Source organism: Parambassis ranga, chromosome 5 (genome assembly GCF_900634625.1).
Source record: "Parambassis ranga chromosome 5, fParRan2.1, whole genome shotgun sequence".
Classification (NCBI taxonomy): Eukaryota; Metazoa; Chordata; class Actinopteri; family Ambassidae; genus Parambassis; species Parambassis ranga.
Genome location: NC_041026.1, coordinates 22,682,265 through 22,709,935, shown reverse-complemented (window position 1 = coordinate 22,709,935; position 27,671 = coordinate 22,682,265). Strand labels below are relative to the sequence as shown.

At 42.2% G+C, this 27,671-nt stretch overlaps 1 protein-coding gene across 4 annotated transcripts in view; it reads left to right on the top strand.

Annotated features, from left to right (window-relative positions):
* Nucleotides 1-847: 847 nt before the first annotated feature.
* The window catches only part of kif21b (kinesin family member 21B), a 52,921-nt gene continuing 26,097 nt past the window's right edge, over nt 848-27,671 (top strand). For all 4 annotated transcript variants that reach the window (XM_028405432.1, XM_028405431.1, XM_028405429.1 and 1 more), the window contains exons 1-8: nt 848-1,264; nt 22,742-22,964; nt 23,172-23,354; nt 24,236-24,385; nt 26,278-26,412; nt 26,572-26,754; nt 26,920-27,035; nt 27,131-27,326. In XM_028405432.1, the coding sequence (XP_028261233.1) occupies nt 1,224-1,264; nt 22,742-22,964; nt 23,172-23,354; nt 24,236-24,385; nt 26,278-26,412; nt 26,572-26,754; nt 26,920-27,035; nt 27,131-27,326 (1,227 nt within the window). In that variant the 5' untranslated portion in view covers nt 848-1,223. The remainder of the gene's footprint in view (nt 1,265-22,741; nt 22,965-23,171; nt 23,355-24,235; nt 24,386-26,277; nt 26,413-26,571; nt 26,755-26,919; nt 27,036-27,130; nt 27,327-27,671) is intronic.

Genomic DNA, 27,671 nt, shown 5'->3' with positions numbered 1-27,671 from the left:
TACACACAGTGTAAGCTCTGCATTTGTTTAACAGAAAGGACTTCAGTTTCCTCTTTTGAAGAAGTATGAGTCAGCAGAGGGAAGAGTGCAACTTTCCAAACTACAGCAAATTAACTCCACCTTAGCTTGCACATAATAACCTCTGAATGAGTGTCGACCTTTGACCTGCTGGTGTTCTTACCGGTGGCCACTCCTCTCCGTCATGGGGACAATCTCTCTCTCTCTGTTTATAGCAGTTTAACAGACTGCAGATGTCACCGCCAGCAGTCAGCACGCTGTGTAGATGGATGTTGGTTTGTAATCTTTAACAGCCCGCTGTGGGTGTGGAGACTAGGAAGGCGGGACTAATTTAGCTGTTGGTTTAGCTCTGTGTCAATCTTATGCGATTTTGCTGCGTTCATGAACACTCGAATTATTGGAAAACCTTGCAGAAAGAGCAGTGAATGCAGAACAGCACGTTTCTTCTGGTTCATTTACAACACTGTGCAAAACCAACCTGTGGCCTGGGTACATTTAATCAAGTTCTACATAAATAGACTGCTGATCTGGAATATTATCAGATGTTTTTTTCAAGTTCAATTTTCTTTGTTAACTTGATTTCCTTTACATTCTTTACTTTGACAGGTGTATAGTGAATAATGAATACAACAGTACATTTAGTATACATATAATATGGTGAAAGAATTGCTACCTTAAATATTTTTTTATATTTATGTGATAGGAATCCATTCATTTTAATTTGATACTACTTACTTTACTGAAAGCCACTGTGTTAGTTTGGTCGATAGAACCATTATTTCCTACAGTCCCTGAAGGCAGCATTACCTCTTCTAGTTTACGGTCTGAGAGCTCATTCAGCGTGATCTCTCAGACAGAAGCTGTGTGGCTGCAGAGCAGCGCTGATAAGCTTCGCTCATACGCACTTTAAACAGGATGTAGCGACTGAGACTGAAACCACGGAAAGAAGAGAAGAAGAAGAGAAGAAGCGGCTTAAACACTGCGATGTGACAAACAGCAGGGATCCAGAAATGACTGCCCCAGCGGAGAGGAAGAAGACAGGAGGAGTCCCGGAGAGGCACCTCACCGCCGGCAGGTCTTGACGGCAGCTCCCGCTGACCTGAGACACCCACCACCGCCGTAGCAGCAGCGCACGGGTTACACACGCTGACAACCCAAAATATCCGAAATACTCCACATCCCGCCCGTAAACCTTGAAAGCGACCATGGCGAGCCAGGGCGACTGCTGTGTGAAGGTTGCGTTGAGGTAAGCCTCCCTGTCTGCTGCTGGAAATCTGCAGACCAAAGCAGATCACATTGTGTCTTAATTAAACACATCCCTCACACCTATAGTGTCGTTGTAGCATTAACACTCACTAATGTGTGCTCAGTGCAGGCTGCAGCTCCAGCAGTCCACCTGGTTTTATGATAGCATGGGTGGTGCTCCGCACAGTATTGATAAGGCAAAGCATGTGTCTGTTCCACGCCATCTCCTTATGATTGTTTTTATGTTGTGGGGCCATAAGTTTCCCACAGCACCAGCCCGTCTAATATGAAGCCGCAGCATGCATTCAGGATTTAACATTGGCTGAAGTGACAAGGACAGCTGCAGCCAGGTGCAGGGAGGAGAATGGGCGTTTCTCTCCAAAGCAATTTTTAGTATAATAATCCTCACAGTCCACGACTTGCATCCTCACCTTGACTGAGTGCTTGGCATAGAGTTAGATCCATAATTAGGTTTTTAAAGCAGGCTCTTGTGTTTTTAAATGCTGCCTCTGCAAATGATTCGAGCACAAAGAGGCTCTCCTTCAGAGCTGTGTCATTCACTGCCTTTGTTGGAAATGCACCCGAAAGCTTGGGCCGCCTTTGATGGTTTGAGGAGGTATTAGTAGTTAATGGTTTATGTCTAGGTGCACCTCAAAAAAATAAATGCAGAATTAAAGATATCACATGTGTGAATGCACGTGCTGGAACATGCTGACAGTCTCTGAATTGGAGGGCATCATTGTGTCTGTGCCTGTTTCACAGACTCTGTCTGCTGTACTCACTGTGTCATGCTGAGAATCCTCAAGGAGATGATTTGTTTTGAGTACCAATGAAAATAGTTGGACAGCACTGCACTGTTCATAGTGAAATGGATTCATTATCAAGGACCTATGTAAGGCCCTCAGAGCTCAGTTTGGGCTCCCACTGATTGATCTTAGTGGGGGTTGAGAGAGGGGGTTGGCCCTGTAGAGCAGCCTTTTAAGATGAACCTTACAACTGATGGCCCCATTTCCCCCGGGGGAGTTTTCAGTCTCTTGTCGGCGGCTGAGTGAATTTCTTTTGTGCCTGTTCACAGCCACAACTGTAACAGGAAGTGAAGTAGGTGGTGCTGACTAAAAACAGTGAAAAGAGAAGCGGTATAGATGGCTGGTGGTGGCTGCTGCTCAACTACAGTTACTGAATGAGGCCCAAAGACCAGGCTTGATGTTGGAGTTTACCTGAATGAATAAAGGTGACACACCACACATGTTTTCATCACTGGCACCTACTAAACTCACAGCAGGAGCACAGAGAGAGCATTCTAATCACATTTTGTTATTAGCATGGACTTTGTGTTTGTATAGTAACTCTGTCAGGTGAGTTAGCAGTGCTTCTTTTCATCATGTTGTTTGCATTTACATGGCATGTGTGTGTTTGACAGGAAATGGTAAGCAGGCAAATAAACACATGGAGAAGGATAACTTCCTGCTGTATAAGCACTGTTTTTCCAGCTCTTTTTTTCCCAGAGAAAGTCAGCGGCTGATAAGAAAGGACAGTGTTTAATTGCTCCCATGTTGTTCTGCCCTCGAGTTGACTGCACATAGCTTTGGACTCTGGAGTTTGTGTGTGCATGTGTGAATATGTATTTGGAGGGCGGTGAGGTTGTCGTGAGGGCCAACACACACACACACACAAGTTGCCGGCATCCATTTCCTGAATGTCTGCACTGCCTTCCCTAAACAATGTCCATGTAGACAGTGACTTGACCTACAATCCTGCATTCAGACTGGACTGCCTGAGGAATGGATTGGATATGCACACACACACACACTCTCAAGTCAATTGATCTGCATTGCAGTTCAAGTCAGACATGACCAGATGCATGAAATGCAGCGCTCTACTAAGTGGCTGTTGTTAAATTGTTCATGGTGAGGCTTTTACTTGCTTTACTTTTACTGCTGCATTCACTTCACAAAATTCACAAAATAAGCTCATTCTGATGCAGACTGGCTTCAAGTATAAGTAGAACTATGCAGCTGTTATTCTGTCCACATCCATGAATACATGAGGGGCCAGGTAAAATTCAGGCATCAGAGACTGCTGTGGATGTTATGCATATCTGATTATCTGATCGTGTCTGCTAACACATGGCCAGATGTCTTTCTAGTTATCCAGTGAGATCATCATCTTGGGTGAAAGTACAAATTGTAGCGTGTTGTGTGAGAATGTGTTGTGATTGTCATGTTGTGTGTGTGCCTGGCTGTTCAGGTCCACTTTATCTGAATGGAGCCCTGCTGATGTTATTTTGACTGCATTCACACTACATTGAAAGCTTTATATCAGGATGTTTTTGAAGCACGCATGTGCCTCTGAAAATGTCAATAACTCAGCTTTTGTGTGTATGCATGTATGCTGGTTGAAACTTGACATGAGAGTCATGGGCGGTGTGTAAATTTATCATTTGCATATCGATCTCTGTCCTGTCACAGGCACTGTCTGTGCTGCTTATTCATTAAAGACCAGCCACCAACGTGTCTTACCTCTCTGAAGTGCTAAGTCAGCCTCTGTTGGTGTGTATAAATAGACACAAAGGCAAATCTGTTCGGTGCTGTTGTGGTCTCTAACCTTGTGACTGATCCTAGATGTTCTCACCTTAACGGTCTTTTCCTCAAGGCTATCCTCTTTGTCTAATTTCAGCTCTGCTATTCAAATAAATTGCCAGGAAAAAAAACAGCATGCTCTGGTGTACCAGTTCAAACTGAAGTACTTCATGAATCCATTTACATGCTCCACTGGCAGCAAAGCAAAACAGTAGTAGCCGAACGCACATGTGGAAGGGCCCCTCTCAGCTGATACACACAGACATTAAATGGTGGTGTTTTGTTGTTGGACGTATGTCCTGTGTAGGCTACCAGTCTGGCCTGTTTCCTGTGTGTGTTAATAGTTTGCCACACACAGGCTGTGTCTGGGTTACTTACCTCCCATGGGGGGTTGGCGTAAAAACGGCTCGCTTTGGTGGGAAAGTGTGCGTGTGTGTAAGAAAGAGCTATACTGTGTACTAGTCACAGGGTAGTGCTGCAACGTAATCTCCTCATGAGAGCATTCTTACACACGGTCTCAACATTCACCTCGCACAGACACACACACACACATTGAGTGGCTCATTAGGAAGAGTGAAAGCAGTTTTGCTTCATTGGTGGGAGTCGCTGCTGCTGAAGTTGTTTTTAATTGGTGGTTTAAACTGAGGGAAGAGGAGCAGGAAACATGACAGAGCACACACCCAAGCTCCACAGCTGAGCATCACTTCCTCCTCTCGCTTGGCTGGTGGTGGTAACATGATTTTTTTGTTGTTGTTACCATTTAAACCTCTAAGACCTAACAGCTCTGTGTGAATGTATTTTGTGGCCACAGTGGCACAGAGGCTGTATGTTCTTCTAGAGCACTGCAGTGTAGAACAGAGCTGATATGAGGCCCACCAACTAACATAGAAATGTACAGAAAGACTCTGAACATTTAATAACAGTATGGTCTTAATAAGGATACTGGTGTTTGTTCATCACCAGTTTTTTAACAATAAACCTGTTGCATAACCCAGCTCTGCATGCTCAGGGGTTTTATGTGGCAGACTGAGGTCATATAAAAGGTCTACAGAACAAAGAACTTAGTGAGGTTGCTGGGCTGCACTTCTTAATCCTGGTTGCCAAACAATCACATAACTCCTGTAAGTGAGAGACATATGATGTTCAGCATCTAAAAGAGATTTATGGCTGGAACGGCCTACCTACCAGGGAAGTGGCACTTCATTACTGTGTAGCTGATAGATCACAAATATTTTGATGATGGCATGAACTTTCGGTGGTGAAATGAGTTGTGCAAGCCGGCTGTTGATGAACTTCTCCCGGCTGAGTGCATCAGTACTCCCAAATGTAGTGCTGCTGTTGCAGAATGACTTCCTGTAAGGCTGTGTCTGGATCGTCCATACTTCCTGTTCACTTCCTGCTTTGCTGATGTTGACATGATTCAGTTATAGGACTGAAAACTCAAAGAGTGTGAAGCTGAAATATTAACTTAAGCCATCAGCCTTTATTGACATACTTTCTAGAAATCAGTCAATCGACTAAATACACATTGTGCTGTATGATGATCATTATGTACTGTCAGTTCAGGTCTATGAATTATGGTCAGCATACAGTTTGGTAAAGCAGACAGGAGTAGTGATGTTGAAGCCAAGCAATGAACTCCCTTAGATGCCTCTTTCAGTTCTGTTATTACACAGAAATTGCATGATAGCACAAAAAAACGAACCAATTGAGACAGAGGTAGCCCGTCAACTGTAGTATTTGAGTAGGTAAAAATACAGTTTTTGTGAATGGAGTTTGGCAGCTTTGAAAAGATGTTTTGCTGCTGACTGTTCACAGCAAATTGGCCTGTCTGCCTCTTACAACTAAAGATGCTGACCATCTTTTTCTCATGACAGTGACAAAGCAACCCCACTTATATTTCAAAGTAAGCCTAAACTCTGTTCTCACATAATGCCCCATCATTTAAACTTCCCTCTAAATGTTTGACTCTCTGACTTTTTTTTTGTTCTCTTGGTTTGCTAGTGAGCAAAATAACATCTGTGACCAGCTGTTTCTCTTCCACCATCTCCTTCTTCTTTGCCCACTCTTGCGTATGCATACATGCACACACACACACACACAGAAATGATTTGAATTTATTCATTTGAATTTAATGAGAATGAAAGGCACTTTAGTCCAGTTCAACATTTGCATTCTTCTATTATCAGGGTCTCATCATATGTCAGCTGGTCTTCTAAACAGTCCTCACTGTCATTATTCATGCTGCTTGGACACAAGGAAACCCTTTTTGGTGGCATGTGTGTCGTCAGCCCAGAACATAATGAGTTTCCTCATCCATTAGGATTTTGTGGATTAAAAGCGTTTCTATTTGGTGTTTCTGTAGTCTGCATATTTTTGTTAAACTATACTGTATAACTAATTTGTGCATGTTGACATTGTTGTGGTCACTCAGCATCACAAGGGGGGCTGTGTGTGTGTGAGTGTGTGGAGGGGGAAGGGGCTCTTTAAACAGAGCACCTCTTGGGTGAGTGTAGACAGAGGACACAGTGTGAATGAGTCTGATGTCACTGCAGGTCTTTGTGCACTCTGCTGAGCTTGCACACACACACACACACACACAGATAAAGACACAAAAAGGACAGAAAAATGGAGGATAAATGTGCGAAATCCAGGCTGTATTTTTAGAGTATAGTAGAACGGAAAGGGATAAAGATGGAGAACAGAGAGTGTTTGTTGAGTCCATTTCTGATGTCGCCTTTGTTTTTATAAACTGCTCTTCTGAAAAGGGCAATGCTTCCTGCAATTCAACATAACAAATGCAAAGAAAAATCAAAGAGGAGGGAGGTGGGCAGGATGGAGGTGGGGAGGTGGAGGGGGAAAAGGAGCAAGTGTCTGGTCTGTTGTCAAAAGGGCTACTGTAGCATGCAAAATATGAGCTGCTAGCCAAACATGCACTGTGTGTGTCTATATTCATGTGTCCATGTGTATGTGTACGAGCGTATGTGTACGAGCGCATGTGTGAGCATCGAGTGCATGAATAATTTGGGCACAGCTGCACGTGTTTGCTTTGTTCCCATGGAGAGAGGAAGAGGCAGGGAGATGCAGGCCCTCAGGTGTTGTGTCTAGACTGTAAAGTGTTTATTTACTTCTCTGTTTTAATGTCAAAGGATCTTTTTAAAGAGTATAAAATGATATTTTCTTCTGCTTTTATAACCTATTATGTGGAAATATCATCAATCATAACATGATTGGCCAGTGTTCAGTAACAGGACAGTCTATTCTTCCTCCTCAGTTGTGCAAAGAGTGCTCTGCTCTCTGTCTCTTTCTTTGCAATATTTCTGAATTAATTGTATTGTTCATTTAAATCAATTTTCAAACACTAGTGTAGGTATAATGTTGCAAGATTGTGTACGATGTCTGTGCATGTATCTGTATGGTTGTCATTGTCTGTGTACAAATATAAAGGTGTGTGTGTGTCCATCTGGCCCATAATCACCTTCAGTGTTAAGTAGCTTACACTCAGCTGGAGTTTGTGTCTCTGAGTTTCTTTGTGTTGTTGTGTGTGAATGGGGAGAGGTGACAGCAAGACAAGGATTCAAAACAGCTGAAGTCAGCATGAAATAACTAACTAATGCTACAATGTTGTACTATAAATTTGTTCTTTACAGTTTTATTGTCAAATAAAAAATGATGACATTCTGCTCAGGGCCAGCTGTTTAGGGTTGTACCCAAACCTACAATCAGCCATGTTGCTGCAGCCGAATAAAGAATGATTGGCTTAATTTTGCTTGCATTACCACCCTAACCCTTTCAAAGTTTATATTGATCCCACGAAAATCATCTTCACATTGTTATGTGGTTTCTTTCTTTTTTTTTACTTTTAGCTGCAGAATGCCAAGATTAACAGTTCTTTGATGACCTTGCCTGGGCAGATTATGGCAGTTTTTCCATTTCACCCATTATCTCTAACCTATTACCAAGCCTCACCTCTATCTAATACGCTTGTGTGTGCATGTATACCTGCAGAGAAGTCACATACCTTCACATACCTTCAGACAAACAGAGCGGCTGGCTACATCAGCATTCATGCTAAACATTGTCTGACAGAGTGGGAGGCTACACTGGTGGTAATGCTAAGCAGCCCTCCAGGGAGGCAGACAGACAAGCAGAGTCATGGCAGCTGTCTGCTGCTCAGCAACGTATGTTGGGCATGGAGAAAATGGAACACAGTGTGGTAATGTCTGACCTGAATTATTATGATACTATTCTACATTTTTTAAATCATACAAAAGTGTTCCTCATTTTATACTGTAGATATTCTCACGGCAGCTCATGGTAAAATAAAACAGGGTCACAGAGCTGAGTGTCTTTTTCTGATTGTTAATTAGAGTCAAACAGGAACGACACCTCTCTGACCTTGACAAGATCGTCTGTCATGAAAATGTCGGAAAGCAAGCTAATTTAGATCATTTTGGAGCCTCCACCTCCCCCATGGAGCAGCAGACAGAGCAGATGAGGGTGGGGGGTGGAGAGGGGGATGATGAAGTGTGGGGATTGACCCAGAATCAGCTCCAATGAGGCGCACTGATGTGCCCCTGTAACAATGAGAGATGCTCATCTGAAGCTGAATGAAGGCTTCTCGTCTTTGACAGTAGTGAGAAGGTGGTTTCTTATAGAGCGGCTTAAATTTTCACTCACTTAGTGACTGAATATTTCTTACTCAACTACATGACTGTATTAGCACTGTCCATCTTCAGGTGAATTAGCCATGTCTGAGTTGTCTGAGTGAGGAGCCTGAGGGCTCCGACAGCAATATACATGCAGCCTGTGACGGCTCAGTTCAGGCCAAAATCTTTCACGGCTAATGTCTCTTGCGTGCTCTGCTCAGTTCTCCACACAGCTCTGTCCTATTTTACCTGATAGTATCAGCATGAATATAGAATAAATGTGGCCCTTAATCATCCACACATCCTGCTCTGCATTCATGGCTTCAGTCTTCATATTGTCTCATATGCTTGACACGTGGATGTCCATTCATTCATACATGATGACAATATATGCAATGAGGCCACAGTGCTGTATTTAAACCTAAAGATAAGACGACAGTCTGATGGAGATTTAAGGAGAGATTATTCAGAGTTGATACTTCCTGAACAGTCGACCTGGCCCTCTCCAGACAATGTAGGACAGTTTCGTCCTTGGAGTCTGGCTCGGTTAAGGAAATGCTCATGTTAACATCGCTCATTGTGCTCTATCGTGCACCCCTGCATGCTAACACAACCAGTCAAACCAATGTGCACAGAGTATGTGAACCCTGCTCTCTCTCTTATCGCCGGTTACCAATTGGCAGCACAGCCTCGGGCCACAGGGTCACCAGGCTGTAAGGCTCTTTTGATAGATAAGGTTAACATGATGGAGGCTGTGAACAGTGCACGTAGAATGTCACTGAATAAAATGAAATGAATATTATAAATAACCCTGAAGACCAAACTTATTGGTCTTCAGGGATGAGAATAAAGTTACTATAAAATTGTATATCTGTAGAGGCAGCTGGTCTGACCAATGACAGGACAATGACAATGGCAAGATTATGATTCAAATAACTTACGTCAGACTAAAATCTAAACAAAAGTATTTTAGATTGTAATAAACTGAGAAGATTCTTTTATCACTTTTTTATTTAATCAATAAAATATTTCCAGTCACACTTGGAGCCTCACCTCAAGTTCAAGTTATTTGCTGATATGGATAATGTTGGATAGCTTCACTGCTTATTAGAAATATTTACAGAAAACAAAACTTTTTTTTGCTTGCAGAATGTGGTTGTTTCACCGGCCTCGTGGAGGCATGGATTAGCTCTGTGAGAATCAGATTGTCTTTATCAGTATGGCAAGACAGACGCCACTTCCAGTCTGGCTGCTGCCACCTGGACGAGCCAGCTGTCCACGCCCAGCGCCAGCCTGGTGTGACCACTGCCCCACTTCCTCTGCACATGCTTATAGCTGCTTGCTTATTATGCGTATGCTCTTCAGTGCTTTCCCATCTACTTATTCCACTCATATTCAGCTTCCCCATATATTTCCTTCATTCACCACTGCCTCAGTTTGTCCAGTCCTTATTATTGTTTTCTTCTCTGGTGCTCCTACCTGAACCCACCAGAGCACTGCTGTCGGTTTTCATTTATTTTCCCTGTTACACTCCTCACTCAGTTTTATTTAATTCCAATTTATTTCATCTATAGCTAACCTGACCTTATATTGCTGGGGATATGGCACAACCAGGTGCCTGTAGCTTATTTTTGCATCCCGTTGGAGCAGCATATTAGGATCTGAATGCCAGTGTGTGTGTTTGGCTACCAGCCTGTTCGCCTGCTGTGAAGTCGGGCCCATGTGGAGGGATTGGAAACTAAAGTGAGAGACAGATTTTATAGAGAATGGCCTTCTTCCACAGCTCATTATTGCAAGAGGGTGTGTTTGTTAATACACTCATGATGCACAGACACTTAACTGATTACTATAAGAGCACATCTCAGACATTATGGGAAAGGTGTCTTGAAGAGATTGTGATAGAGCGGCAGACAGATGGAGAGATGAGCGGCTTGATTGGAGGGAGACACAGTTGATGGTTTTATGTGCGGAATCACTGCAGACAGCTGATCCAAAAAATCAATGGGGCACTGATTAAATGGGCAGCAGGACAGAAATGCCTACTGTAGCTCAGTGATCAAAATCGTACAGCTGCACAGTGCTGAGCCATTTTTTTTCTCTGGAAGCAGGAAGCTGGTGATGAATAGGCATTTTAAATAAAAGCTTTAAGATGCCATTAGTGTGATTCATTTTTATTCAGATCAGCAATAAGAAATCTCAATTTATCAGTTAACAAAGTAGTCGGATGCACAACACTTCTCAGTCTGTATCCATAATGCAGGTGATTAAACTCTTTATTGGATGTTGGTCTGATGGGTCATTGTGTTCATTCATATTAATGTATCTCTTGGACAGATTACCAGATATTCCAGATCCCCAGAGGATAATCTTTTCTCTGTTTTTTTGCAGAGGCACAATCCGCAGGTCAAAGTTTTATACTGGCCACCCTCAACCTGCATGCTTACCATAGCATTTTAAGCATGCTGAGGCTTGCATTTAGCTCAAAGCATCTCTGGGTGCAGCCTTCACTGAAGTTACACTTCAGATTACAGCGGGTGTAACTGGTCGTACGCATTTTTGCCCTGCTAAACAGAGCTAATATTAGAAAAGAAATTTGACATTCAAAAACATTTGAATTGAAAAGTCTCTCAGTGAGTCAGACTGATGCTGGCTTCATGCCCCAACCCTATCATCATGTACCTAGTTTCATGTGGCACTGAACTCCACACAGACAACATTAAAGAATCTTTACAATAAATTTGCTTTATCAGTCATATTTTGAATGGAGCAACATCCTACACAGATTAAACTGTTTTGAGTCTGCTACTAGTCAATAGGCCTTTTGGACCACCCATTGATCAGCTGACCTTGAAGCAAAAGTACTTCGTTAGTCATCCACTCTGTTATATTTCACATTTTGTTTTCACCCTAGCAGCCAGTGGTCTGCCTCCCCTCCATCCACTGCTGCTCTGCAGGGCCTCTCTCATTTCATCCTACAGTCATTGATATGCCCCAGAGCTCCTAACCCAAAATAGGCCGAGCCAATTTCCTGAGTTCTCAGGGCTTTTCATGTCAAACATGCGACAGTCTTCATGAATTGCCATTTAATCCCACCTTCTCTTGTTCTTGTTCTCATTTTTTCTCCTCTCTTTCTTGCTCCCCTTGTCATTACTTTTTGTCTGACTTGAACAGGGAAGAGGCAGATACAGTGAGAGCAACACCGAGATAAACAGTTCAAAGAGCGTTAATCAGCTCCACCTCGACAGCTTTTCAGAAGCTTTGTATCACATGTACAGTGCGACAAAGGCAGCTATCACAAGTTGCCAGGACACCTTCAATGTGCAAACAGGACAAGCAGCTCAGTTCACATCAGTCAAACTCACATCGACACAAGTTGCCTAAAGACATACAAACTATAATTTTGGTTACCTACAGTAGTTATGATGTGATGTGCAGCATCTTTGTGTGTCTTTCCCCCATTTTTCTGTCAAAATGCTCAAAACTGATAAATTCACTTCTCATATTTTATGCTTTGTCTGTTTGTTTTTTGTATTCAGTTTTCTCCATATCCTGGGGGACATTTTACTTTTTCTCACAGTTGTGAACATCTTTGTGATTATGATCTTTGTAGGTTGCTATGGTAACGCGACCTGGACATGTTCACACAGACAGTGATAAGAGCACAGCTGCTTTTGTCACGTCATGTCAAAGAGAGAGGACACACAACCCATTTAGTTCATGGGGCATCACTGACACTGTTAATCTTGGAGATAAAGGTTGTTTTGAAGATGTTTTTTGTATTGTGTGACTAAAAAACTTTTAAAGACAGGTCACCTTGACTTTTTATGAATGCTTTCTGGGCTGATAGTTTGAGAAAACAAGCACATAGCAGATACCCTCATGCCTGAAAATGTATTTCTGTGGTGTGCACACACAAACACTGATGGTTGTGTCAGCTGGGTTAATCCTAATCTGAACTCTGACAATGACGAAGCACTAATCGGAGGTACGGTACAAGCAAACCGAACAGAACCAGATGGAGACACTGTGCTCCTGTTTATGTAATCGTTGTCAGGGCTGGTTAATCTCTCTCAGAAAGAGAAAGACTGTTGTGCTCAGTAAACAACACTCCTAGGCTCAGATTGTGTGGTGCTGTCAGATGCTGTGTGTGGTGTTCGGTTGATAATACCTGCTGTGTTGCTCAGGAACTTTAAGGAGTCATGTGACGGCAGTCACTGACGCTCTGGTATCTGGTGATTTGTATGTAACATGACTGTGATTTAGTGTAAACTTTTATCTTCCAAGTGTCTTGCAGGAAAGCTGACAGGTGAAAAGATGCAGCCGGCAGCTCTGTGAGGCTCTTTGTGTAGCCTGACAGCGTAGCGAGCAGCAACAATGAGTGCAAAGAACAATTTTGCTTCTGGTTGAATTACTGTTCCTAAAAATATTAACACATCTTTCCAGAGTCCTTAGTGAAATCCATCATTTCCATGTGCAGCTGGGCAGACAGAACCATCTGCTAATAAATATGCACAGCTTTGTGTTTGGCAGCACTTCAAGAAGCTGTTTCATATTCATTTTATTTTTCGGATCGATTTGATCGGCTTGTTGATAAATGGATGTGCTGGTGCATTTAAAGTGGCAAAGTGCTGTTAGGGTTTACGAGAAGTGAAGGCTGTTGTGTGTATGTGGAGACAACACCCAGGCAGCTGACGGCGTGGGGGGGCTGTGGTGCAGCAAGATCAGCATGAGTGCATCCTGAAGCTGTTTGGCTACCACAGACAGGCACGAACAGGCGCTGGAATTAAAAGGCCACACCATTTAGCACGTTAGATGTTCTTGGAAAAATAATTAAGGATTCCTTTGATTTCAGTGTAAGAAGTAAATAGTACTATAGGGCATCTCAAAGAATTGTGTGGCATTATTGGAAAACAGTTTGATCCTCAAGTTTAATGGGAAGTTTTAATAACAGAACTCACATGCATCCATTTACTTCCCCATGATCCCCTTCATATTTGAATTTAGCAACAATTTGCTTCAGTTACAAAGGCCTTTCTCTTACATTCACTGGAATAAAAAAAACATGTATTACTCTGAAAAGTAGCTGTTCATTTGGGATCATGCCACATGTAACCACATATTTATTGCATGTGTAAACATGTAGCGTTAGCATGGTTAGCACTCCTGCTGCTTAGGCCACTCAGCTGCTGATGCACAAAGATAACAACACACATCGAATGCTAAAAACTTGTCACTGTCATTCTCAGTGACGTGTGAGCTAATGCACAGAACTCTAAAAAGCTTTATTTTTAAAGAACACCTGTGTCTGTGTCCACAAAGCCCCCCGCTCCACCAACAGACATGTTGGCTGCTGCACAAGCACATTGTCTAAACCATCATTCATACAAAGGAAATGAGGTGTGTGAAAGAGGCCCAGTCAGAGAAAAGATGTGATGACAGGTTTTGCACTGGTCTCACTGCTGAGTGGGGTGACAACAGGAGGATATTAAGCTTCTTCTACACTCACATGGCAGTGGAAAAGTGAGCGTGGAGCAAAGGCGTGTCAGCCATTGTTTTTTTTTTTGTTTCGTTTTTTTTTTGCATACAGTGTTTTTGTTTGATGTTTGATTACCTGTGGATCTGTGGACAACGGGTCACCTTACACTCTGAGTGGCTGTAGCAGTGACCGCATGTTCTAATGATTCTTAACCACTCCTTTATCCAAGCCAGTGATGCTGTGTTTAAACAGGAGTTAAATGTGAAGTAAACAATGACAGTGAAATGTTTTGTGTAGCAAATGATTTAGTTTCTTCTTGAATAAGATGCAAAAATAAATGTGTTTTAATCATTGTTATTTGGCAGATCCTCATATGAGCTTTAAAGTCCTGCTGGAAGTTTCTTGCTGTTTAAAGGGAGATTTGCCTTGCTGGGTTTCTGTAGAGTACTCCAGACATGGATGCTCCAGACATAACGAAATAAAACTGAGCTGAAGTGAAAAGAACATGATGTACTTAAACAGTATGTTTTATATAGTAGATGTACACATGCATTCGAGCATAGTGTTGCTATAGTTATTTACACATTAAGTCTGAATCCCTGCCTTCTTACGTTTCTATCTTGGAGCTTCCGAGCTCCCGGGGCTAATGTCTTTGCTGTGTTTGAGCTGTAGTGCGACTGTTATTTGAAGTGTGTCAGGTTACTGTGAAACAGACTGAGCGAGAGTAAACCAAGCACTTTATACATCTAACAGTGATCAGTGCAGTTCTAATGCTGCTGATGCTGTTTGCTGTACCAGTCATTTGTATGCAGACATACTGACATTAGCGCACTTCTGCATGAATGCATTCATATGCTTCACATATTCATGTGACCTTCAGGACAAAGCGTGTGTGTAATCCCTCAGTGTCAGTCAGTCATTAGGATAAGGATGTTGTCCTCAGCAGTGAAGAATCCGATCAGGTCCACACACTGACATTATAAAACCTGCTCCTAAAAAGCACACCACCAATCCTGATCCACTGCCTCCCTTCACATAATTCACTGTGTAAAGCTGATTTTCTGACTTTAGCATTGATCTTTTCTGTACAGTCGGTCACCTGTTGGGCGTTTGTTCTGTACTCGTCAACAAAACCTCTCCTGGGTGGCAGGCAGACTGTTGAGTCATCTGTCAACAGTTATTGGATCTGTTGTGTGATGGGCGGAGGGGGGGTGATTGTGTGTTTGCATTTAAAGCATTTCTAAAGAAACAGACACCACGTGTTTGATATGTTATTTTTTCCATCATTAAGGTTTGATCAGTATAGAAAGAGAAGAGAGCCAGAGAGAGAGCAAGTGATGGAGTGAGGAAAAGTCCACATTAGTGCTGTTATCATAAGAAAAAGGAAATGGAACAGGCCCTTCCACCCACTGCTTCAGCCATTCAAGCTTTTGTTCTGATGGTGTGTTTTCATTGGCAACAAACTGAGGGAGGCCTGACAACATGCAGAGGTGAACCAACAGAAGACCTCCTTCGCTGTTGATGTGGTTATAAGGTTAACTTTGACAGAAAGGAGGTAATGATAGTAAGAAGGTGTCTCAAATAGTTCTTGATTGATACATTTGATGAGAATAGAGGGTGGCCTCTGAGTAAATGGACAGTGTCAGATGAATGGAGAGTAGCTTCCTCTGCTGGCTCAGTGCCAGGGGAGACGACAACAGAGCTCTGAAACACTCACAGCTCGAGTGAATACATTAACTCTGTCTCTTTATATGTGTGTGTGTGTGTGTATGTGCACGCTGTGTCTTTACTGAAGTGTTTACATTAGGGAAATGAGCTCTTTGGCTATCACCGGCCTGTTCTTGAAGGTTGACTGAGCACACACACACACTTAAACACAGAGGCATTACTGGCACTCGCTGTCATTGGCAGCTAGCCTTCACAGCGTGCTGATTTTATTGGTGCTGCCTCCCCGCTGGTAACAGACTTGGCATTTGGTCCAGGCTATTTTCTGGATTGTCGTTTGATAGTGGGTCAACAGTTGAGTTTTAGGTGTAAGATTAGATTTAGATTGTGTAATAAAGCATTGTTAAGTTTTAGCATTAGCAATTTGCAATTTGAACATCACAACAGTGCATTATATTTATGCTCACACACTGCAGACATTGCACATTATAAGTCGAGGCAGTGTGTGTTGTTTCCAAGGAAACTGAACCCTCCCAAAGTGTGCCAGCTCAAAGAAAAAAGAAACCAGCCCAGACTGGTGTGGATCTGTTTAATACAATAGTACCCAGCATGACAAAGCACTTTTTCTGTTTTTTTCTTAAAACTACAATTTTATAACTTAATATTTATTTTATTACATTATATTATATTATTAAATTTTCAGGTTTTATTATTGGAATTTCACATGTTTTCAGTGGCTCTGGTGGCAGATTGTGTTGTCTGCTTATTGCCAGCTTGGTGGTAACTTTGCTGCCTTTGACATGTGAATGAAAAAAGGAACACAATGTTTGCAGTCAATGTGTTAATTGTTGCTGTAGTCCATGCAGCCACACATAAACTCCAAATATATGTAATGCGTTTCCTGTTATCCTGAAGAACAGGAAGGTTCAGCAAAAACAAATTTAATTCCTCAGATCTCCCATAAGATGTGATCATCTTGTTCTTTTCTAATATAAGCCACTATTATCTTTGATTGAAACACGCCTGTAAAGTCCTTATGTTTGCTGCTGTGCACTTGGGTCACATCCTGATGTGTCAAATTTCAAAGGCAGTTCTTTCAACTTAAAATCTACCGTACATCCTTTTGCTTCCACAAGCTTGATGAGAGATGCTGTAAATGTCAGAAAGGTCTGAAAGAATTAATATTCTGATGAGCCCGCTGCCGCCCTCATGTTGCAGATAACTTCACTCTCGAGTTAGCATCAGTGGCTCTTGCTGCTGTCAAGATTTGATAGGGTAGTCAGTTTGTGTGTGTGTTTGTGTCTTTGTTGCTTGTCCTAATTAGACCTATTGTGTGGGATAATTATTGTAATAAGTTAATTCCCTCCGAGCTTGTGGATAATGAGTTTCTGACTCTGCGTGTGTGTGTGTGCTGTTTGTTTGTGTGTCTGGTGTTTCTGTCAAAACACTGCAGCCACAACTTAAACACATCATTTTCACATTTTGTGTTCTTTGAGCTCTTAGCTACTTTGTTTTACTCTCTGGGGTTTTACAGGCATTTTCCTTAAGTGTGCAAAGATAATAGATAAATGCCTTAATTTGCTGCATCAGAGATCCACTATCTGCTTCTCAGTGCTTCTCCTCACGCCTCCGTCTCATTCAGACATTTAATTGTGGTGGTGTGAGCTATTTTTAGGCGCTAAATGTCCTTTGAGTGTGTGGTCTCAGGCCCTGTGTGTGTTGTGTGTAAGTGTGTGAGATGTGAGCTTTTCCGATCAATGTTATGGATCCCATCTTTTGTTGGTGCAGCTGGCTTGAATGCTCATCCAGCTGAGCCGTGGTCTGTGTGTGGATTGATTAATGAAAGCTGTTATTTCTTCTGCTCTTTCTTCTCCCTGTGGATCATTGACAGTCTGTCATTGTTGTGTTTGTGTCTCGTGTGTGTGTTTGTGCGCGCCGTAGTTGTGGATGTGTGTGTGTGTGCCCTGGTTGTGTGAGACATGTTTGGGGGAAAAATAGGATCTGTGTAACATGTATACCACCATAGATACCGTTGGGTTATGCACTGTTTAATCTATATAGACTGTTTACAACAGAGCTGTGACACACAGACACACACAGACTTGTGATGCGTTGCTGTTCAGTGCAGGATATGCTCCTCCTCTGTCTGTATTCACTTTATGTTAATAATTGGCTTAAACATTGCCCGTATAGGATCTGTGGTTTCAGCTACATTAACCCTGGTGTCAAGGTCACATCCAGCAATAAAAGGATCTCATCTGTCTGCAAGCTGCTTTCAAAGTCACGCTCTTTGTCATAAGGTAGTCTGGGCTGGTGTGCTGCTGCTGCTGCTGCTGCTGCTGCTGAATTGGACTACATATTTTAATATCTTGAATTCCTTCCTGGAAGACTCTCCTCAGTGATGCCTTAATCACTCTCAAGTCAACTGTTTGACTGCTGTCTGCTGCCGGGCGGGTTCTCAAAGTGAAGCCCGGGGCCACTCCAGGGGACTTTAAGAATTATTTCAGTTTCATTAAACCTGAAAGATTAAAATGATTTAAGCATTGTCACGTGACTTTGTCTTTTTGGACAACAAATCCTGAACATAACAGGCTGAGCTCAGCTGTTTGTAAGTTTATAGGCTGTCCTGTAAAGTGCTTCTTACCATATCTTTATTTCCATGTAGTATTTCATGTTTTGCATTTCAGACAAACTTTCATACATTTTAGATAGAGAGATTTATATTCAAAACTTAAAATTTTTTAAAAGGCTGTGTGAAGGAATGTACATCTTGAAAAGTAAATAAAACTCTTCTGAGTTTTTAAAAAAAATCTAGTATTCCCCAGTAGTGTTAAGAAGAGTTTTGTGTGAGAGGACTTGAATAGCAGTTATTCCTCAAAGAAGGGTGACAATCCGGGTGCTGGGGTCTCCACCTAATGAGTCTTCGAGGTCAAGCAGCTGGTGCAGGTTGACAGTGGAGCTACAGAGAAAATCACTGTGTCCTTGCTCTTCTTCAGACCTCAAAAACCACTGCAACTTTGAGAGCCTGGCTTGGGGAAACGATTCGGAATTAGAAAATTCTGAATACAAGTTTGATAGAGTAGCATCTAATGAGCATTTTAAGACTAAAATGGAGTCTGTAGCGTGAAATTTGTAGGAGGAGATAAATTTGGCAGATGACACAGAAAATATTCGAAAACTATAATTTTTAGAAAAAAACTTGAAGTTGACCCAGAATGTCCTCTGTGAGATGAACATTTTGATAGTTGAATGGCTGAAATCGGTTAATGTATGCTGAAGATACGCTGCGGTAGGGCAAGGTAGCTCCACCAACGCGGTTTGATCGGACTGTCATCAAAGAAGACAACTGAGGACCTTGACATGATGTCAGCTATCACATTTAAGCGTGATTCAGGTTGCCAGTAGTCCAAAGTTGAAAACACCCATCTATAGTAGCATTGCTATGAAATCTTCAATTTCGCAAGGGCCGGTCTTGATCGGATCCCCCAGATCCTGGGCAGAGTACAGATTGGTGTGGCGAGCAATATGTTGTATCATCTCGTCAGTGAAGAGCATTTAGAAGTAATGAAAAGATGTCTTTACAACATCAGGGTTTATAAAACTTGCAGGAACTTGGAATTCCATAGCATCTTGATGCTTCCAGATTCGCCTTGTGCCTTTTTTTGAGCCTGGTGGTGACCTTGGCTCAGGTGTGTCATGTGGCCCCATATTGACTGATTTTAGGGTTTTTCCTTTTTCTTCTGCTTACGGGGTGGTGTAGTAGTGCTTGTTGAGGACATCTCATCTTTATCCATTGCATCAAAGGAAAGATCCACCTTTGCTTGTGCGTGGAGATAATCAGGATCTGTAATGATGTCACCTTCATCACTTTTACATCAGCCTCAGAGTCTTGAGGATGTTCTGGTACAATTGCCAGGTAATTCCATGGCCTTGAACCATAAAAGAATTTAGCATCTATCTATAATTTGTTAAACAGAAACAGAAAAATACCAGAATTAGGAATCATGCATGATTCTAATGCTAATAATATGATGGCACACAAAGATCAACATGCTTGAAAAAATAATGATTAGAAATCATATTTATGAAAATCTGTCGGCATAAGAGTACTAAATGTAACATAATTCATGACCAGAAGTGGATTTGTGGTGAGGTTAGCTCAAATGTTGCCAAGCGCAAAGTTAACAATAAAGTGCTAACTCAACCGTTTGGTCAAGCACGTTTTAAAAATATTATTTGACCCTTTTAAGACATTTCTTTATGGCACCATGTTACATAGTTTTGTTTATTGACATGTTAAATCATATAATGTCCACATCTCAGTAGTGCTCTTCTTCACTTTAAACTTCCTGCTGGCTGACTGAATGAAAAGGGCTATTGTGATCTGTAGAGTGATATCTAGTGGATTTTTTTGATCATAGCATATATCAACTGAGTGGTAGAGATCTCAATGCAGTAGAATTAAGTTCCCCACTTTATTATAGGGCTGTCCCGATCCGATATTGATATCGGATATCGGTCCGATATCAGCCAAAAAAAAATATCGGATTTTATTGGAAGGCATCTAAAATCTCCGAAATCAACACTCTGATAAAAGTAGGTGACGTGTGGCAGACAGTATCTTTCCTACAGTCGGACAAAGACATTGCAGCTACGTGCAAAACTTGTCATGCTCACATTTCCCGAGGAGGCACAGAGGCAAGGAAGTTTAATTCAACCAACCTCATCGCACATTTGAAGCAGCACCACAAACAACAATAAGTTTCAGAAGATCACCGAGGCGAAAAAACAAATATCCTCTCCCTCCCTCAAACAACCAACGCTGGGCGAAACATTTCAAAAGCGTGACAAACTCCCGCGGGACAGCAAAAGGGCATTAGCTATAGCAGAAAAGATCCCAATTTATTGTGCTTGATGACCGGCCCCTGTCTGTGGTGAGTAATGTCAGGTTCAAACGCTTACTTGAGCACCTCGAACCTCGCTATATTATCCCTAGCTGCCACTCCATTGTCGACAAAACTATGAACCAGATGCATGAAGAAGCTAAGACGTTCCTCGCCAGACACGTAGAGAAAGCTAATGCTGTTAGCTTCACCACCGACATCTGGACCTCAAGCCATTCTCCGCTGTCCTTATTGAGTCCGACTGCGCACTGGATAGACATGAGTTTACATTGCAGAGAGCAGTGTTACATGCACGCGAGTAACACTAATAGCGAGTAACAGTAAGAGTGGTCAGCAGTTTAATAACTGACTGAGATTGTTTTCTGCTCTTGTTATTAGAGAGGTGTGTTTATTTTGTTTACACTATTTGTTTAAGACTAAGAGCAATGACCACATTGTTTTGGGCCCAGTTAGTAAAAATGGAGCTGTGTGGACTCTTGAGTTTGAGCAGTTGGACAGTGAACAATACTGTTGTTGGTTTTGTGTCCCTGCTCTCAGTTGTTCTCACCATAGTGAGCTTGCCCCCTTTTTTTATACTTTTGTATTTTATTGAATTGTTAATAAATGGGTATTTCTCATACCTACTGCTTCTGACAATTTATAAAGCCTTTTCTAACATTCCACTCTACAAAATTTGTAATTAAAGTATGTTTGATATGTGTTGATTTAGTGTTTAGTGAATATCAGATTAATATCGGTATCGGTCGATATTCATGGCTGCAATATCGGTATAATATCGGAAGTGAAAAATCGGGACAGCCCTACTTTATTCAATAAGATATAGTGACTCAAAATGTGCTCTACTGAATGGTTGAGCAGACTATAGGGTTAAGGCCTGAATGTGGTTCCAGAAAATGCCATTGTCTGCTGCTGTGTGTGTGCTTCTGGATCACCATAATGATGCTGTGTGTGGTGAAGGGATTTGCTGTGAGTGTTAGAGGTGGGTGTGGTACTAAATGCATGCTTGAGAGGAACCATGTGTGAACTACAGATAGTACAGTAGGTTGTTTTGAAGTGTGTACAACATTTGTTCCAGAGGTACTGTATGTGTTTGCCCACTGTCCTGTAGCAGCTGTGGGCAGATGTGGTGGGGATTTCTCTGGGTTTGAATGGCTTTATACAGGATGTGTGTGTGCCTTTGTTGCAGCATCCCATAGGGAGTCTCTGGTGCAGTCTTATTGTGCGGGGGAGTTGATTTGCATCCCCTGAAGATTGAACCAGAGGGTGGGGGTTTAGCATGTGGAGAGGTGGACCCGGAGCTTTGATAACTGCTTGCTCATGGCTTTTTTTCCGCAGCTTAAAGTGATTACCTCCCCACTGTGTCCACATTGTACCTCTGAAAGCCCAAGATTAACACACTGTCTGACAGATCCTGGGTTTTATGTGCTTTGCATTGTGCAGGAGACAACATTTCTCTAATTCTCTGTAATGTCTTTCTCACAATTAGTCAGCACTGTTGCAGAGGCCTGTAACAGAATGTTACTTCTTTTAATCTATATTAATCAGCTGTCTTGCCTGTGAGACTCCTCTGTGCTCTGCAAGCAAACAATATAAAACCATCCTGAACTTAAATAAATGGCCCTCCTGTCAGGCTGTTATGCGGCAGGGGCTGATTTCTTTTTCGACTCATCTGTTCAGGGATTATTTAGCAACTGGGATGTCAGGTGAAAGCAATTAACTGCAGTGACCTACCTGTCAGGATGGAAAACCCAGCAGAATCTGAGCAGAAGGATTAACAACCTCTGTAATAATGACTTATGAGTCCAGCTTTAGCACCATCAGAGACCCCACTTGCACTGGTTTCTCACAGTACGGTCTATTTCATGCTTCATTAGTCATTCTCAGACTTTTAAATCAACAGTGTGTGGTTGATAAATGCACTTTTGTCCTCAGAGCCATAATGGATGTTATTGCTGTTTAGTATCAGCCTCTTGAGTTGTTAAAAACTTCTTGTTTGCCTTTTATGAATCAGGTCACAGACTTTGACTATGTGTCCCACTTCCCTCTAAAGTTTTTATGTTATTATGTTGTGTTTTCAAAGTCAGCCATAACCAGCCCTCTGTCTACACACAACTCATTTACATTTTTTTTTACATTTATGATCAGGTAATCATTTCATCCAGTCACTGAGCATTTCTCTCTGTGTCCTCTGTAATGTTCTCTTAGGATTCGTCCTCAGATGGCCAAAGAGAAGATAGAGGGCTGCCATGTGTGTACAATGGTCACACCTGGAGAACCACAAGTCCTCCTAGGAAAAGACAAGGCCTTCACCTACGACTTTGTGTTCGATATTGACTCGGAACAGCACAACATATACCAGACCTGCGTGTACAAGCTCATCGAGGGCTGCTTTGAGGGCTATAATGCCACCGTGTTTGCCTATGGTCAGGTAGGCCACAGTGACTTAAACCCTTCGCTTTTGCTTTTCTTTAATATGAGAAAAAGACTGCTGAATCCAGATCCACATTAATTTGAAAAAATGACCACACGGTTTTATAAGGCAAATTTAATTAACCCCTTTAATTAAAATGTGTGATGAGTGATGTTAGGAGTTTAAATTAGATTGCAAATTATTCTTGGTTAAAATGTGTTTCAGACGGGCTCGGGGAAGACCTACACCATGGGAACAGGCTTTGATGTGAGTCTGAGCCAGCAGGAACAGGGCATCATCCCTCGAGCTGTTCACCAGCTGTTTGAGGGAATCCAGAACAGGAAGATGCTCGCCCAGGAGACTGGCACCCAGCCGCCTGAGTTTAAAGTCAGCGCCCAGTTCCTGGAGGTGGGGGACACGCAGCATGTGTAACATATACATAATGCAGTGTTGATATATAAGGGGTTACCCGTGTATATGTGTGTATATGTGTGTATATGTGTGTGCTGGGATGGATGTTGGTCCATATTAATTCTAACCAGATGGGGCAAAACAGGGAGATGTGAAGCTCACCCAGCCCTTCCACAAACAGGAATTGACAACTTGAAGACAGATGGGCAGGAATGTCTGCTTTGTTGGTCCTGATTAATGCAGGCCATTATCTTTATCATCATTATTCATCATCACTTGTAAAAGATAGATAAGAATAAGGGATGGACATAAGGGATGGGGGGGTTCTTGTGTAGGAGAAATTAGATAATAAGACAAGTAATCATTTCCTCCAGGGCTTTCTGGCAGGCCATTGTGTGGGTTGTAGTTGGGGGTGTACTGTTGTATGTGTGGGTGTCTATTATCTAATTACATTAACAATCATGCTGTGATAGAAATACAAACATCAAATCATTTTCTGCTTTCTTTTATGATTTTTTTCAGCCTCCCCAGCTCCTTGTTAGTAGTTTTCTGTAGGTTTTCAGGTCACAAGGTCATCATGTTTATGGTAAACATATGGGTGACTGTGTGTTTGGCATTAAGTGAGAACAGCTGAGCTTTCAGCTGACCTCTGTGAGCTTTGCCCTCACTTGTCTCTGAGAGGTCATTAATTTGGCCTTTGTGGCTACAGAGTTGTGTGTAAGTAAGAAATGCTGATGTAGGAAAAGAAGACGTGAGCAGAATCTGTCTAGAAGTCAACAACTGATCATAGAGAAATAGCAGCATCAATACTGTGTCCTTTTGTATGTGTAATCAGATATGAATATGATTGAACATGAATATGAATGTTTTTTCTTTAGTTGTACAACGAGGAGATCCTGGACTTGTTTGATGGAGCCAGAGACCTAGAGAGTCGCAGCAGGAAGTCCAACATCAGGATCCACGAGGACACCAGCGGCAGCATCTACACCACAGGAGTCACCTCCAGACTCGTACACTCGGAGGAGGAGGTGGGTGCATGGTTCATAGAAATAGGGCCATCATAACTTCTGATAACTGTCCTTTCATTCAAGAGAAAGAGCTTCTTCTGTTAGAGGGAAGTCCTAATTTCTCATTACGTGTTTGTATGCAAAGGACAAAGCCATGTTTTGATCGGCTCCCATTTCTCCCAAAGTCTTAACAGAGCTTTAATTGTGAAGTATGTGTAGTATATGAAACATCAACAAGCAAATATCAACATATGTGTCTGCACTGACTAAATTATTTAAATCCAGATCGATTATTCACATTTTAATACATGAGAATTTAAAACTCATATTCAATAATTTTGAAGTTATACCACTGGATTTTAGTATATATTACACTGTATATTACATTGACCCATTCAAACAACCGATAGCACATAATAATTTTAAATTCAGTTCAATTCAATTCAGTTTTATTTATATAGTGCTTCACAGAAACCCAGAGGGTGAGACCCAGAGCCTGAACCCCCTTAAGAGCATTGTGGCAAGGAAAAACTCCCTTTTAGAGGAAGAAACCTTGAGCAGGACCTTTCAACTTAATGAGGAACCAGTCCTGCTGCCAGTCGGCCGGGTAGAGGAGGAGACAAACATGCAGCAAACATAATACAGTAAAGAGCAAACATGACAAGCAAGATGAAACAGTGATTATATTATAATGGATATCTATATATATATCGTCAGTCCATAAGTAGTAATAGTAATTTGATAGTAATCAAAGCAAAGATGAGTAGCAGGGGCTAGTGAAGTCAATGAGCACAGGAGAGTTCAGGGCCCAGGCTGCAGGTCAGCATGCAGGTCTTGAGACCTGCAAAGAGAGAGAGAGCGAGAGCGAGGCACAGAACTACAAGGAAGACAGTAAACACAGATTATGAGATGATATTAGCAGTATGAGCCAGACTAATGAGAGTAGGGGAGAGGTCAGAGGGTGAGAGGGAAACTGCTCAGTGGATTATGTTTGTGCCCCCCGACAGCGTAGGCCTAGAGCAGCATAGCTGTGCTAAAAGTTAAGATTTTATCAACCCTATGATAACTGTTATACCTGTGGCTGAGGCGACTATAACTATACCTATCAGCCCTACACACTATGTTTGAGGCTAACTATACGCCTTACTAAACAGAAAAATTTTAAGTCTAGTCTTGAAGGTGGAGGCAGTGTCTGCCTCTCGGACCCAGATTGGTAACTGGTTCCATAGTAGTGGTGCCTGATAGCTAAAAGCTCGTCCTCCCATAAAGCTTATAGACATGAACAAGTCCTGACTGGGTGAGGCTGTCAAAAACAATAAATAGGTCAAGTACAATAAAAAAAGATTTCTTGAGAGACTGGCTTATAGAGGGCCAAACATTGGGAATGAGTAATAGTTAACAAGAAGGGGAACAAATTAGTAGTGACAGTGTGGAGGAAGGAGGATGTGATGGGGCCAATGGGGCATGAGGATTGTCTGCCAGGGAGGATAACAGAGAAGGCAGTTGGTGATTTAAGAGAAGGGCTCCACTAAATAATGGCTTAGACAAGATATTTGTGGTATTATTCAGAGTTCATCTGTGCGTCAAATTTCCCAAAATTCAGACAGCTGAGACATGAAGAGAGACAGATGGGTGCTCCTGTGGGAGGAAGGAGTGAGACTGTGTCAAAGGGGGGGGGGGTGTGGCAGTGATGGAGTCAGAAAGATGGGAAGGAGGCAGACCAGATAAAACAGAGAAGAGGATGGTGGACAGATGAAGAATGATTCTTCTAAGAAACCATAGATCAATACAAATATAATATGAAGTCAAAAGTAACTAATTTTGACTAATTTTTACAGAAAGTTGTATCTTTATTTCAAACTAAAGATCACTAAACGCCTTTTTCATTGTGTGTGTATGTGTGCACGCTGCAGCTGCTGCAGTGTCTGAAGCTTGGCGCTCTGTCCCGCACCACAGCCAGCACCCAGATGAATGCCCAAAGCTCCCGCTCGCACGCTATCTTCACCATCCACCTCTGTCAAATGAGAGTCTGTCAACAGCTGCAAATTGTGAGTTGGGGTTTGGAGGGCCTGAGCACTGTGTAACAAAATCATTGCAGGAATGTGGGTGTTATTGTATCAGCATGAACCAGAAAATAATGATATCATATAAATATAATAATACATTTAAGGTATAACATCTTTCATCTGCCACTATATTCCCCGCAGCAGAATGGAGGAGGTGAGAACGGAGAGCTGAACGGTGTGGATTCAAGCCCAATTGCACAACCAGAGTACGAAACACTGATGGCCAAGTTTCACTTTGTGGACCTGGCTGGTTCTGAGAGGCTCAAACGCACCGGAGCCACAGGAGAGAGAGCCCGGGAGGGAATATCCATCAACTGTGGACTGGTGCGTCAGACAGTGGCTGTATAATGTTTGTTCTTGTGGTATGACAGAGGAAATGACATATAATCATGATACAGTTGGGATGATGGTATATTGATCAGCTTCTGCGGTGTGCCTGTTCTGTTGTGTATTAATATACAGTCTGTATGTGTCTCCTCCTTGTGTTAGTTGGCCCTTGGGAATGTGATCAGTGCTTTAGGTGATCAGACTAAAAAGGGAGGACACATCCCATACAGAGACTCCAAACTAACCCGACTACTGCAGGACTCACTTGGCGGCAACAGGTATGGACAAAAACCACGTTTATTGCCTCAGTAATATATTTGCTCTTGTAACAAGCACACTGTTCATGCATACGCTGTCTTTCCTTCCTTTCTAGCCGCACAGTGATGATCGCCTGTGTCAGCCCGTCAGACCGGGACTTCATGGAGACCCTGAATACTCTGAAGTACGCCAATCGGGCCCGGAACATCAAGAACAAGGTGGTGGTGAACCAAGACAAGACCAGCCAGCAGATCAGCGCCCTGCGTGCCGAGATAGCCCGGCTTCAAATGGAACTGATGGAGTACAAGGCGGTGAGAGAGGGAGACAGAAACTTATACAAGACAGAAATGGAAAAAGATCTTAAAAGTTTTGATGGGGAGGTGACTAATGAAAAGTGACATGTTGAAAAAGAGTGATAACACATGGCTGTCTGTGTGACTGATTCAATGTGGCCCTGAAATAGAGAGAGAGTGGCGAGATGGATGACATTAAGAATAGCAACTGAGCAGATGAAGAAAAAAGAAACACTAATGGGAGTAAATGAAGATGGCATTGAAGAGCCAGTATTAAAAGCTGGGGTCATGCCTGCTGCAGCAGACTATATCGAGTTAAACATCATTACTGGAGCACACATCCACTTATGCCTTTTCTATAGT